At 34.4% G+C, this 14,672-nt stretch overlaps 1 protein-coding gene across 3 annotated transcripts; it reads left to right on the top strand.

The window, feature by feature from the left end:
• The first annotated feature begins 2,565 nt into the window (after positions 1–2,565).
• On the top strand, positions 2,566–13,678 carry LOC145011169 (uncharacterized). 3 transcript variants are annotated; one of them, XM_078969810.1, is made up of 16 exons: positions 2,566–2,751; positions 3,394–3,484; positions 3,799–3,946; positions 6,232–6,364; positions 9,407–9,785; positions 9,922–10,105; positions 10,198–10,299; positions 10,408–10,737; positions 10,823–10,906; positions 10,996–11,154; positions 11,321–11,404; positions 11,517–11,654; positions 11,783–11,895; positions 12,036–12,232; positions 12,398–12,461; positions 13,490–13,678. In XM_078969810.1, exons 2-16 carry the CDS (start codon positions 3,399–3,401, stop codon positions 13,497–13,499), a joined length of 2,211 nt encoding a protein of 736 aa, XP_078825936.1. In that variant the 5' UTR covers positions 2,566–2,751; positions 3,394–3,398; the 3' UTR covers positions 13,500–13,678. The 3 variants fall into 3 exon arrangements, with proteins under 3 accessions (XP_078825936.1, XP_078825937.1, XP_078825935.1); XM_078969811.1 differs by having other exon boundaries at positions 11,514–11,654; positions 12,036–12,190; XM_078969809.1 differs by having other exon boundaries at positions 11,514–11,654.
• The last annotated feature ends 994 nt before the right edge of the window (positions 13,679–14,672 follow it).

Genomic DNA, 14,672 nt, shown 5'->3' with positions numbered 1-14,672 from the left:
ATTCTCGTTTAGGATTTGTCGGCTAATAACCGCTAGATCTAACATTTGAACCCCGGGCTGTACACTGCCGATCCGAAACTTAAAAAAATCATAACATCCTCACATGAAGTCAGATTTGGGCGTTCTTTTTATGGATGCTATAAGTTTAACATATTCTACGACTTTCGTTTAGATCGCTAAGGCTAAAAATCGCTCCATTGTAAATTTACTATTTACGCCGCGCAGTGTTGTACTGGTTATGTCGTGAAACTTCGACAGGTCATGTCTTCTTCGTTATAGCTCGGATTTCGGCATTCTTTATATCTACGGAATACTTGGCACGACCACTACTACTTCATGTATTGATATTGGGTTTATTCAAACTTTAATTTTTGATGCTTATTTTTATATATCTTTATAAACAAATATATAAGCACATAATTCACATAATACTCAAGTATTTCATACCTATTACTTCAAAATAGGTTACAATGGTTGACCTAGACTATTACATCATCTACTAATGCTTAGCCCCGAAACACGAGTGTTACAGTTCCAAAACCTTCCTTGGAATTGGGGGGGGGGGGGGGGGGGGACGACGTCTAGGGTATTCCAGGGTATATGGAATAGTCCTTACAAATAAATAAAAAACTAGATAATTACCAATTTGATTTAGTATTATTTTATTCATTTAAGGGTTATCTAGGGTTTCCATGTTGCACTATAAAATGACCCCTTAGCCTTCAAATTTCGGCCACTCCTTTTTCTAAGAGCCAAGGCCGAAAATTTGATCTCCTCTCTTCTCTCTCTCTCTCTCTCTTCAAGTCTCTTAGTTGCTAGGGTTAAGTGTGAACCATCAGAATCACAAGATTTCTGGTGCTCGCTTCTAAAAGCTTTAAAGAAAGATTTTAGATTTGTTTACAATAACAAATCAAGAGGCATGTAATATTCCTTTATAAATTTTGATTTCATTAGATTTTTGTAGTTTGATAGTTCATAGTATGTTGCCTTTGTGTGAAAGACAGAGATCCCTTAGGTTGCATATGTCATAATACGATTAATTGTTAATTGTTTTTCCGCTTAGAGCATTGTTGTTTTAACCTGTGTTTTCCATTAGTGGCGGCGGTGATGGTAGGTCGGTGATTGCGGTAGTAGTGTTGGTGGGTAGATTTGTGTAACACCTAAAAATTCATGCTAGTCAATTTAGAGATAATAAAAGTTAAAAATGACTTTTTGATAGTGATTATTTAAGACAAATAACCTAACAAAAGTTATAATATATGTAACATGGATTCCGGAGATATAAGGAACGTTGAATCCGATTTATAACGAAGAAGTTATGACCCGTTGAAGTTTCACGACTAAATCGACACGACTCTGCGTAATGAAAAAAGTAAAGTTTTGATAAATTACTTTTTAGCCTAAGTGGTCTAAATAAATATGGTAGTAATCGTCAAACCGAAAACGTGCATATAGGGAACGTCTAAATTTGACTTTATTAGAGAAAATTATGATTTTTCTAAGATTCAGCATAACAATATACAACACAGAAATCAAATTTTAGATCGGTCGATTTTTAGCCGAAACATTCTAAACGAGAATTGAATATCTCGTTAATAAGAGTTCAACGATAAAAAGACAGTCGAAAACGGACGTCGGATGATAAAATTATGAATTTTTAACGGACTTTAATTGGCTAAACTTGTTAAAATATAATTTTAACAACAAAGTCAAAATTAGCTAACAAAGTCTAAATGAAAGTTGTAGATCTCGTCGATAGCTACGCGTGGATATAAAGAACGTAAAAGACGAAGTTCGTATGTAAAAGATTTGAACGAAACTTGATCACTACTCTTCGAACGAGGGATATTCGATATATATTTGTAAATTTAAGATACAATGAGAATTGACAGAACATTTTCATTTTCCACGAAAAACTTAGAAAAATTATCGAACTTAACACGTTTTCAAACTTCTCATTTTTGTTGATTTTTTTTTCTTCCAAAAAACGATATTTTTTCCGCAACTACAAGCACACTTAATTTCTCTTGTCACTTAATTTATTTTCTTTGCTAAATCTTTAGACGGTTAAATAAGAAATATGTGTCGGTGGACATGGCCAAGGAGGCATCAACTATTTCATTTTAATTTAATCTCCATTAATATATAAGTATATCATTGAAGAAAAGTTTTCGGTATTACCATAATTTTTTAAAGTTACATAGACACTTTTATATATAATAAGGGGGTGTTTGGATAAGAAAAAAATAGGCTGTTTATTGCTTATTGCTTAATCCCACCGCAATAAGCAAATTAAGTGTTTGGTTAGGAGTATTTAAAAATCAGTTTATTACGGTAGGAATAAGCAAAATAAGCTGATTTAATAAGCAAGAGGGGAATGCTTATTGCTTATTGATTATTTTACTCATATAAGCTGTTTTATTTTACTAAGTTATTGTTTATTACTTATTTCCACCGCACTAAGCTAATCCAAACACATTTAAAAAAAAATAATTTATTCTAACCACACTAAGCAATAAGCTATAAAATTTGGTAAAAGCTGTTTATTTTAGGCTCTCCGCCTCGTATCCCCGTGTCTCAGTCCCTTCACCTTCACGACAGTACTTGACCTCGTCCTTGCGGTAGTTATCGGTTTTCGCTGCATTTCTGTCGTCGCTCGCCATTCCGACGCCGGTTCCGCTTCTTCCGTTAGATTTTGCACTGACTTTACTGGACTTTGATGCGATTACCATTGCGTTTTTGAAGTTTACGGTAAACACACTAACGTACTCTATTTAATTTAATGCGATCTGCGATGGTTTTACTCTGATCAATATATACACACTTGATAAAGTTTGGATTTTGGGTTTGGCTAGTTGGAGAAAGTATTGATTCTGAGTTTAGGCTGTATTTTTGAGTTAGGGTTTGTAATCGTATTCTGTCTTACAGGTCGTGGTGTGGGTAACTTTAGGGTTTTTTTTTTTGTTCTTGTTTTTCGGGCTGCTCTGCATTAGTTTTAGGGGGTACTTGGGTTGGCAAAGGTGGTGTTCACCCACAAAACTGAAAAACTGGATCTCCACTGGAATTGGCCATGTTTTAATTCCAGTTTTTTCTAAAAGAGGGGTTCTCTCGAAAGTAGCCCTACTTAGTCTATTTCTTTTGTTTTACTTTCATATTATTTTTATTTTGGTTTTACTATATTATCATGTACTTTTACTATGTTGCAGTTTCCATGATGACAGATTTGTTACACAAACCACAACATAATAGTGTGCATATTATTTGTTTCTGCTTATGCTATTGATTAAACATGAATTATTGTTATTATACCATGTAATATGTACATGGTGTATTGGTGTTGTTACATGTTTCAAGATCTAGTATTGTGTCTAATAATTCATTCATTTTGCACAGAATCTATGGATGGTTTTCAATGTTATGTTATGCTAAGGAAGGATGCAAAAATCATTTGTCGAGTCAGATGCTCAGAACCATCAATAGCAATGTATTTATCACTCTTATCACCTCTATTTTGTCTTGGCCCACCTAAACATTTTTGTTTATTTTTTTGAAGCTTTATATTTTGGGTGACATTTGACCTATTTGATCCGTTTCATCTTTTAGCTGGCTATTTAAATTTATTTAAAATATAAATCGGAATTGATCTATTTTAGGTAAACAAGTAAAAGTTACAACCTTTGCTAAGGGTTATTTAATCGTTTAAAGATTTTTATGGAAACCTTAATATAACTAGATGGTTAGTTGGTGACTATCAACCCATGTACTTGTATTTTAATTGGTTAATGACTATTTTTGCAGTAATGGGATTTGGGATATTAATGAAATTATCAAGCAAGTGTATCTTCCCACTGGATTATCTAGCACTCATATTCAACCAGTTAGCGAGAATATGTATCAAAAGGAAGAGTGGCATACGTTCATGCGATTCTTGAAACAATATAAAAAGGTACGAACTTGCAATTATTGTTTATTTTGTGCCTTTATGGAATTTTACATGCGGATATTTTTTCTCACCTATCAACAATTAAACACTATACTTTATGTTGATAATGAAAAACACTTTCCGTTTGTTTATTAGTTGTTTGCGCTTCCAAAATTTTATAGATACCTTTAAGGTTAATTGTCATTATGATTTAATAGTGTTATAGGAGATATATATTAGCTTTCAATCTTTTACTCTTTTTTTGTGGGTTGTCATTATTTTCTTGCTAAGATTTCAACTAGGACTTCATTTCATAGTCACATAAATCGCTAGGAGGGGTGCGTTCTATGTACCAATTCGCACGTACCAAAACGCGGTACGAACGTGTACCGGGGACGGACGCTTTGGATCACGTTTCCAAATCTGAAATTGGCGTTCCCAATTTGCAATTCGGACGTACTTGATGCTATTCAGATTGTGATTTGCCAGATTCCAAAACGTGTTTTCAATCAATTGGGTACGTGAGCCGGAATTTGAAGGGTCAATTGATTTCTTTACCGTTTCTCAGTAACGACTCATGTAATGAGCGTCCCTTGGAATTAGACCCATCGATATTTTCATTCAATTGCCATTCTTCATTCAATTTGACTTGCTTCCCTCCCATCGATATTTTCATTCAATTGCCATTTTTCATTCGATTTAACTTGCAGAACATCAAAAATCAGATTTCATACTTTTTTTTTTTGATTTTTGAATCCTGATTACTTATTACAAATATAAAATAAAGTTTTAAGTTTTTGTCTAACATGTTTTGAATTTTGGTACATGGTACCACAATATTTGGTACATCGTACCACAACGTCTCGAAACGTACCGAAATAAACCTACCCACCCTCGTACCGAATTTTAGGGACCTAGCGAATTGCGTACCACATACGTGTACCCGTACCAAAGCATGTTTCATTCTATCCTTTCTATGTTTGGTACTTGTTAGTCCAGACTGTCTCCCATAAGATCTTGTAGTTGTGTTATAGTCTCTATTTTGTTATTTTCGTAAAAAAAATTAAAGTTAGGATATTTTTCGTATGTTCCATCTTTAATTGTCTTACTATTTCCTGTGTTGCAAAATGCATCCTACTTGGTCGAGTATTCGGAGCCTACTTGGAACTTGGTCATTAAATGAGGTGATTTATAGAAACTCAGTCAAATAGTCAAATTACTTGGATTGGTTAAATTCAGATCAAATTGGTCTAAGGGGAATTTAGTCAAAGTTGTTCAATAGTCAAAGTTTACTTAAAGTACAAAAAAGTCAAAAATTTCAAGAACTTACCCGCCTTAAGATATTTGTCATAGATATTGTTATTCCAAAATTACTTACTTACAATTTACCCTAGTCAACCGATCAATTAGTGTCTAGTGAGTTTTGCAACATTGACCATATCTTTCAAATTAATAATTTGCTTGGATGTTTATTGTCATTTATATTAAAAAGCATTCACCATTGCAACATTGACCATAAGGCTCTTTCTACAAATTTAAAGTAATAATTATTGGAATTTTAAAGTTAATAGATTCAATTTGCTATAAAGCTTATGAGCACATTACTTTATATATTGTTGACATGACATGCATACATGTTAATATAATAATTCGTAGAAAACATGCGTAAGTGGTTAATTTAGGGGGTGTTTGAGATTGCTTGTTTAGGGTGCTTATTAGCTTATTGTGGTTTGGCACGTCTAATAAGCAGTTTTTAGTGTTTGGATGGATTAAAAATAAAAGTGCTTATTGGCTTAAATAAGGAGTTTTTAATAAGTTAATGTGTTCTAACATATTTAAAATAGCTTTAGACTTATTTACACCAATTTACCTTATTAACCCTATCGTAACTATATGTCTATCTATATCCTACCCTTATTGGTCATTTTACATCTATAGGCAGAAATTGCCAAACACTAAAAAACAACTTATCATATTACGTTTTGATACCAGATGATCTAATCCAAACACTTTTAATAAATCTCTATTTTAACACTGGAAAAGCTAATAAACACTTTTACAAATAAACATAAGTTGTTTAAATAAGCAAATCCCAAGCACCCTTTTAGGAATTTTTTGGACTTGGCTCATTATGCGACATTTTAAGTACTCTTTATCACAAGTAGCTACAATGTTCTGTATTTGGTATGTTTTTTACCCATAAGTTGGATTTATTCCTTAGGGGGGCATTTTAGTCATCAAACAAGTAGTAAAAAGTATTTCTTTTCTTTCTTTTGTCATGTTCTTACCGACCGGTGATGCTTTTGAAGGCGGCTCTAGCAAGAATTGAAAATTGTAAGTTGTATATTATTCCTTCCTCGCATGATGAAGAATATGGTCATGCTATCGTGATGTATATGCATGAAGATACTATTCCTAGAAGCCATAATCATGTCAAATTTGGTTAGTTGTCCCTTCATTGTGTACTTTATGTATCTTATATTTATTGTTTATATCCATTATCATCACTATTACTTACATGTATACATGTATGTGTATAAAGAGCAAAACAAAACATATGAAACGAAACTAGGACGTATACTACACTACCCAGAGTATAAAGCCTTCACGTCCTCCAATTAGACATGTCCTTAGAAAAACGTCAACACATTCTTGTCTATCCTCACACTATCTTCCTGCTTCCTTTGACATTACACCAAGCTGACCCCTTGTACTATGTTTAAGCGATGACAACTGAGGCAAAATGTTTGAAGTTTGCAAAGGAATTCCAATCACACTAGGCTTCTATTCTTGCCAAGTAGATGTCATGGTTTACGGATAACATACTTAGCATTGCTTGGGTTGGCTAGGCACTCTAGGAGACGTGATTTTTAACCGGAGAAGTCAAAAGATGCGCTTATGGGATCAAGGGTCTCCCATCCAACTATGTGGCATATCCTCCCCACACACAACTTCAACCTTCTCAGTGAGCTCAACTGTTCAGTTGGATATCATCTTACTCCAATTCCCCTCGAGGCCTATCACCACCTAGAACCTTCATGAAGGCCATGGCCCTATCCGTGTTCGACCCATTTGCAGAAGAATGAAACTCAGAAACCAAGTGGATGAAATGCTCACAAGAGAAATAATTCGCGTAATGTCAAGGTACATTCTCAAGTCTGGGTATCCTTGTGAAAAAGAAAGACTCCACTTGGCGTTTGTGTATTGATTTCAGAGCCCTGAACCGTGTAACAATCCTCGATAAATACCCAATACCTGTCGTTGAAGAATTGTTAGACAAACCTTATTTCTCCCAATATTGTTTCAAGGATCAATTTAAGATCAATCTAAAATCAGGGGTCCATTAAGTCGATATGTGCGAAATTATGGCTCACAGGATACAAGAGTGGCCCATTCCAAAAATGCCAAGGAGTACATGGTTCTTGGGCCTCACAAATTCCAAAGGAGTATGTGGTTCTTGGGCTTCACATGATACAAATGGCCCATTCCAAAAATGCCGAAGAAGTACGTGGATTCTTGGGCCTCACAGGATACAAGAGTGACCCATTCCAAAAATGCCAAAAGAGTACGTGGATTCTTGGGCTTCACATGATACAAAAGTGGCCCATTCCAAAAATGCCAAAGAAGTACGTGGATTCTTGGGCCTCATAGGATACAAGAGTGGCCCATTCCAAAAATGCCAAAAGAGTACGTGGATTCTTGGGCTTCACATGATACAAGTGTGGCCCATTCCAAAAATGCCAAAAGAGTACGTGGATTCTTGGGCTTCACATGATACAAGAGTGGCCCATTCCAAAAATGCCAAAAGAGTACGTGGATTCTTGGGCTTCACATGATACAAGAGTGGCCCATTCCAAAAATGCCAAAAGAGTACGTGGATTCTTGGGCTTCACATGATACAAGAGTGGCCCATTCCAAAAATGCCAAAAGAGTACGTGGATTCTTGGGCTTCACATGATACAAGAGTGGCCCATTCCAAAAATGCCAAAAGAGTACGTGGATTCTTGGGCTTCACATGATACAAAAGTGGCCCATTCCAAAAATGCAAAAGAAGTACGTGGATTCTTGGGCTTCACATGATACAAGAGCGGCCCATTCCAAAAATGCCAAAGAAGTACGTGGATTCTTGGGCTTCACATGATACAAGAGTGGCCCATTCCAAAAATGCCAAAGGAATACGTGGATTCTTGGGCTTCACATGATACAAGAGTGGCCCATTCCAAAAATGCCAAAAGAGTACGTGGATTCTTGGGCTTCACATGATACAAGAGTGGCCCATTCCAAAAATGCCAAAAGTACGTGGATTCTTGGGCTTCACATGATACAAGAGTGGCCCATTCCAAAAATGCCAAAAGAGTACGTGGATTCTTGGGCTTCACATGATACAAGAGTGGCCCATTCCAAAAATGCCAAAAGAGTACGTGGATTCTTGGGCTTCACATGATACAAGAGTGGCCCATTCCAAAAATACCAAAAGAGTACGTGGATTCTTGTGCTTCACATGATACAAGAGTGGCCCATTCCGAAAATGCCAAAGAAGTACGTGGATTCTTGGGCCTCATAGGATACAAGAGTGGCCCATTCTAAAAATGCCAAAGAACTACGTGGATTGTTGGGCTTCACATGAAACAAGAGTGGCCCATTCCAAAAATGTCAAAGGAGTACCATGGTTCTTGGGCCTCACAGGATACAAAAGTGGCTCATTCCAAAAATGCCAAAGGAGTACATGGTTCTTGGGTCTCACAGGGTACAAGAATGGCTCATTCCAAAAATGCCAAAGGAGTACGTGGTTCTTGGGCCTCACAGGATACAAGAGTGGCCCATTCTAAAAGTAACATAGGAGTATGTGGTTCTTGGGCTTCACATGATATAAGAGTGGCCCATTCCAGAAAGGCCAAAGGAGTACGTGGATTCTCGGGTTCACTTGATACGAGAGTGGCTCATTCCAAAAATGCCAAAGCAGTACATGGATTATTGGGCTTCACATGATACAAGATTGGCCAAAGGAGTACGTGGTTCTTGGGCCTCATAGGATACAAGAGGGGCCCATTCCAAAAATGCCAGAAGAGTGTGGCTTCTTATGCCTCACAGGATACTAGAGAGAATGCATTTGTGGGTATGGTAAAATGGTGCGGCCACTAACCGAATTAACAAAGAAAGACGCTGTTAGTTGGGGACCCGTGCGTTCAATCTCCTAAAGACTACAATGACTGCACCTCTCCCCACCCTTCTTGATGTTTCCAAACTATTTGAAATTGAATGTGATGCTTTAGGAGGCATTCTAATGCAAACCATCTTTTGAGTACTTTTATATTTATCTGTTTTCATCTCTGTCAAAGGACTAGCGATTTCACTCGATATTCATAAGAAACAAAGCATATGCATAAACAAAACATATACATCATCACCATCACCATAATCGGTGAAAATATGGCTTTTGATTTGGTTATTTTTTCATATCTTTTTTGCCTTGTTTCTGCACAGATCTCAGGAGTGTGAATGATGGGTTGGCTAATCGCAAAGTTGACAAACAAGACCCTCGTAATTCCAAATTTGACAATCAAGACCCTTCTGGTAGCAAAGTTTACAATAAAGACCCTCCTGGTAGCAAAATTGACAGTGAAGGCTCTCCTGATTGTACCTCTGATCAGAGTCTTGGAAATAACAAAGGCTCTCAGTCGAGAGATGAAACTTGTAGCAGATCTGGAATGAGTGCAACATTGCAAAATGTTCCTGTTCCTGGGAAAAATTACGTGTCTGCCCATCCAAGCTACTTGAAAACACTTGGTCAAACCCATTCTGACTGGATCTTTGGTGCCATTGCTGAATTTGTAGACAATTCAAGAGATGCCAAAGCAGCAATGTAAGCCTTTCATTTATTTTTTTCTGTAGTAGGGAAAAAATGAAAGAGGGATGTTATAACAAACAAATAAAATGAAAGTATGTTGCTATTTCTTGTGTTCAACTATTTCTAATATAATAATGTTTATAATGATCAGATTGGATATTTCAATTGACATGATATATTCGAACATTGCTGGCAAAGAAATTCCAATGCTGGCAGTTGTAGATGATGGAAGTGGGATGAGTCATGATGAGATTATGAGAATGGTGTCATTTGGTCGGAAGCAACCTGATACAGATGATCCAAATTATATAGGAAGATATGGTGTTGGATTTAAGGTATTTCTTCCTTCATTAATTTTTATGAAAATGAAAAGAGTGAAATGCTAGTTCTTCCATTTGACCCTTTCATTTATATTATTTTGTTTCAGACTGGAACAATGAGACTTGGTAGGGATGCATTGGTACTTACACAGACAACAAACACCAGATCAATTGCCTTTCTTTCACAATCACTAAATGAAGGAAAAGATGTATGTACTTTGATAATTTGAGACTTCATTTAGTCTGTTGAGGAAGAATTAGTGTTTTGTATTACTAGTGATATTTACCTATTTTGTTATCTGAATTTCTTGCAACAGATTATAGAGATCCCAATTATAACCTATTCAAGGAAAGGACAATACATGGAACTGGATACAAATATCCAGACTGAAGCTCTATCAAAGGCCAATTTGAATTCCATGAAGGAATTTTCACCATTCAACGAATATTTTATTGGGCAAAAAGCAGGGTTGTTTAAAAGAAATGGAACTGGGACTCAAATATACATATGGAATTTAGACGAATGGGGATCAACATATTCTTTAGAATGGGTGGATGGGATGAGTGGTGGAAGTTCTTTCCATCAAGGTGACATATTTTTACGTTCACGTAGGCCCCGCTCTCGCCTTGGCCAAATGACTCGAGAGGTTTGAATTTCATATTTAAACCTTATGACATGTAATGGGGTCACAATTTCCAGTCTCTATTTGTAATTGTATATATGGTTTTCAGGTTCCATTAGACTATTCACTCAGATCTTATTTGGAAGTCATCTTCTTAGATCCACGAATGAAGATCAATGTTCAAGGGTCATTGGTACATTTTGGAGTTCTTTGTTGCTTTTTATTTTTTACTTTTTTTTTATGAAGCAATCAAAATATCATTTAAAAGTGTTATTGAAACAGGTTAAAAGCAGGCCTTTAGCAAGATTTCTACACAAGACAAGCATAGAAAACGGTTCCGTAGCTGGAAAACCAGTTGAGCTGATTCTTGGACAATCTCAGTTGGATTTGGAACAGGGAAACTGTGGAATTTTTTTATATTGGCATGGGAGGCTGATTGAGGTGTGTTTTCAATTCATCTTCTTTACTATTTCATTTTTTCAGTTTGTTATTCTTAGTGATAAATGCTGGCTTCTTGGTTTGATCCAAAAACTTTATGTTCAAATTGATTCTCAACTTTTTAATTTGATCCCAAAACTTTATGCTAAGTTTTTAGTGATTTGTACAGGCTTACAAAAGAGTTGGGAGCATGATTCATAATGGAGAAAAGAGTCATGGGATTATTGGAGTCATAGATGTCACCAGTGTCATGGTATATGCTCTTTTATGCTTTTAACATTTCAAATCTGAATCTTTTTATTTAAAAAATTAATGTTAATTATTTAATTTGTTTGGGTGGTTGTTTTTATTATATTATGAAGCAGGATGATGGTAGTGGTCGTGTTTGGGTGCATAACAACAAACAAGGATTTGTGGATTGTGAGCCTTATGCTCTTCTTGAAGATTGGCTTAGTAAAAAGGCAGATGACTACTTGGATAACAATATTGACAAAGTTCATGTGGTAATTTCCTACTTTTGTTACTCATTGACTTAGTAGTGTCTTGGTTAAAACTAATAAATATTTATTTGGTATCTCAATGGTTTTGAAAATCTTGGTTTTGTTGTTTATATCTATCTATCTATCTGTAGATAAAAAGTGGGCCAAGGCATAAACCAGATCATGAATGGGTGCAGTGCAACAAATGTAGGAAATGGAGAATATTGGATGCTGATTTCGATAGCAAAACACTTCCTCAGGAATGGTATTTTGCATTCTACCTTTTAAGTTTTTTTATAGGAGTTTTAATAATAATACATTTGTCCCAACATCTTCGATGCATAGTCGTTTGTTTGTCTTTATACATTTCAAATTATTAATAATAATTTTGAAATTGTATAAAAGGTTTTGCTATATGAAGCCATTCAACGGGAAGTGTGAGATGCCAGAACAAAAATTAGAACAAGGAGTTATTACAATATCTTCACAAAGATCCGGATATAATTGCAGTGAGAGTTCATCACAAAAGAACAACAAGGCCAAAAAATCACCAAATAAAGGTTACATTATCCACCCAGTTATACCAACATACTTCCATTTGGGTATTAATTATATTTTTAAAATATCTATTGAATTAATTATATAGTATTAATTGGGTAGAGTTTTCAAAGTATAATGTTGATATAATAAACAAAGGAATTAAAGTAGGTTGTTATTTCTTGCATTTAGCCCTTCAAAATTATGATACCAAGCTCTTGGTTCTATAGGTAAAGGAAGTGTTGCAATGGTTGAAGATGCGCTACCGAATTGGCCTATGAAAAAGGTTAAAAGGTTAGTGAAAAAAGTAGTGTAGAAAGAATTAACACCACACCCCACATTTTGTAAATGGTAAGTCTTTTTGAAATGAAACTGTCTACAAATGCATATAATACCTTATCATATTATCCTATGCCCAACTTTACTTTTGAAAAACAATAATGATAATTGGAATTAGGGCTATTTACACTAGGGATGGAATTTTGTTTTTCTTTTTCTTTTTTAATGGTTAGTGTCAAATCTATTAGAAAACATATTTAGCATGCTGTTTTTTTTTTTTTTTTTTTTGAAAATATATCAAAATTTATGATTTTTATTTTTAAATATCGATATTATTTGCATGTGATTGAACTGTGTATCTGATTTTTATTATAAGTTGTTTTTCTTCAAACTTTTCGTAATATTGGATTTGATTTAATTTTTAGATAATTGCAAATATGGTCCTTGTGGTTGTTAAAAATATATGGTTTTGGTCAAAAAAATGTTTGGTGGTGCATTGGTCGTTCAGTTTTTGATACCTTGTGTGGTTTTGGTCCCTATCTTGTTAACTTTGTTTACATGGCTGTTAACTTTTTTAAAATTACAATTTTACCTTCAAGGACTAGTTTTGCAATTGTGTGTGTGTGTGTGTGTGTTTTTTTTTTTTTTTTTTTTTTTTTTTATTTTATTTTATTTTTAATTTTACCAAACCAGAGGCACCATTCTTACATCTCTTCTTTTTGATTTTATTGAAGTATTATATATCCATTCTTTTAATTAATTTTATTGGATTATTATTTATTAATGAATATTATTTTAATATATAATATTTATATATTAGAAAATATTATTTTATTGGGTTATTAATTTCTTTTAAATAATTATCTTTGAATTATTATTTTTATTTTATTAATTTTTTATTGGAATATTATATATTAATAAATATTATTTCTAAGGATTCAAACCCTGTGTGTGTATTCACATACGAATAAATGGTTATTATTATGAACTAACAATACATGCCTATTAACAAATTTTGATGTGTATTTTTACATGTTAATCAGGGAATGGTAATAATTCAACACAAGAATACCATTTCACTTGACGGTTGGTTCATGTCCCTGACGCTTAGTTGGATAAAAAGAGATGACATTGTTGATGAATTCAATATAGTTGTTATACTCGTATGCAAATGTTGTAATATATTCATTATTCTTATTATGTTAGATTCATATGTGAATAGTTTTCATGAATCAATACATGCAGTTTGTTTTTGTATAATGTTGAATTACACGTGCAATGATTGTTAAATTATATAAGAAAAAATCATTCATGGGTGAATAAACGACTGTTAAATTATAGAAAAAACATCATAAATGGTCCTTGTGTTTTCCCAGATTCTGAAGTTCAGTCCCCGTGGTTTAAAAATCTTATAGATGGTCCCTATGCTTTTAAAACTTTTGACAGATGGTCTTTATCCCTCAAACCGTTAGAATCCTACCGTTAATCCTTATTTCATTAAAATAATATAAGGGTAAATCGGTCTTTTCACCTTTGCCCTCTTTTTTATTGAGGAAAATGATTATGCCACTGTCTTCTTCATGTTAACTCCAAAACACTCTTCATCTCCCAAGAGTACAGTGACTTCGTCTTCAACACATCACTCTCATCCAAGAAACGAAATTTGGGTCTAGGGTTTACACAGCACCAAGGGACAATGGTTCTGTCGATATGGTGTTTACATGAAAAAAATGCGTGTTTGAAGGATTTGCAGTTGAGATACGGTAAGATTTGTCATAAAAAAAAAAAAAAAAAACCCTTAAGTTTTTGTTTTCCTTGAATGTATTCGTGAAGATAAATTATCTTTTTTTACCCTTTCTATTTTTGTGTTTGTAGAGGGATATGATAACTATTTCACGTTGAAGATACACTATAGTGGTGTCTTCATCAAGTCACCTGGAAGGAAATACGTCGATGGTAGTGTATCATACGTAGATGACGTTGACAATGATTTATTTTCAGTCCATGAACTCGATGACATGGTTCGAGAATTAGGGTACAAAGGTGAATAAACTCTTTACTACCATTTTTGTATCCATGAATTTCCCTTAGACTACGGGTTATTGCCTTTAGGTAATGACCAAGATGTTCTTAAATTTGTTTCGTATGTCTATAAGCACAGACTTGTAAAGGTCTATATTGAAATTCGTCAGACTAGGATAGCTAGTTATTTTAAGTCTCCTTCCA

Source organism: Lactuca saligna, chromosome 8 (assembly GCF_052625555.1).
Source record: "Lactuca saligna cultivar CGN05327 chromosome 8, ASM5262555v1, whole genome shotgun sequence".
Classification (NCBI taxonomy): domain Eukaryota; kingdom Viridiplantae; phylum Streptophyta; class Magnoliopsida; order Asterales; family Asteraceae; genus Lactuca; species Lactuca saligna.
This window is presented reverse-complemented; position numbering and strand designations above follow the sequence as displayed.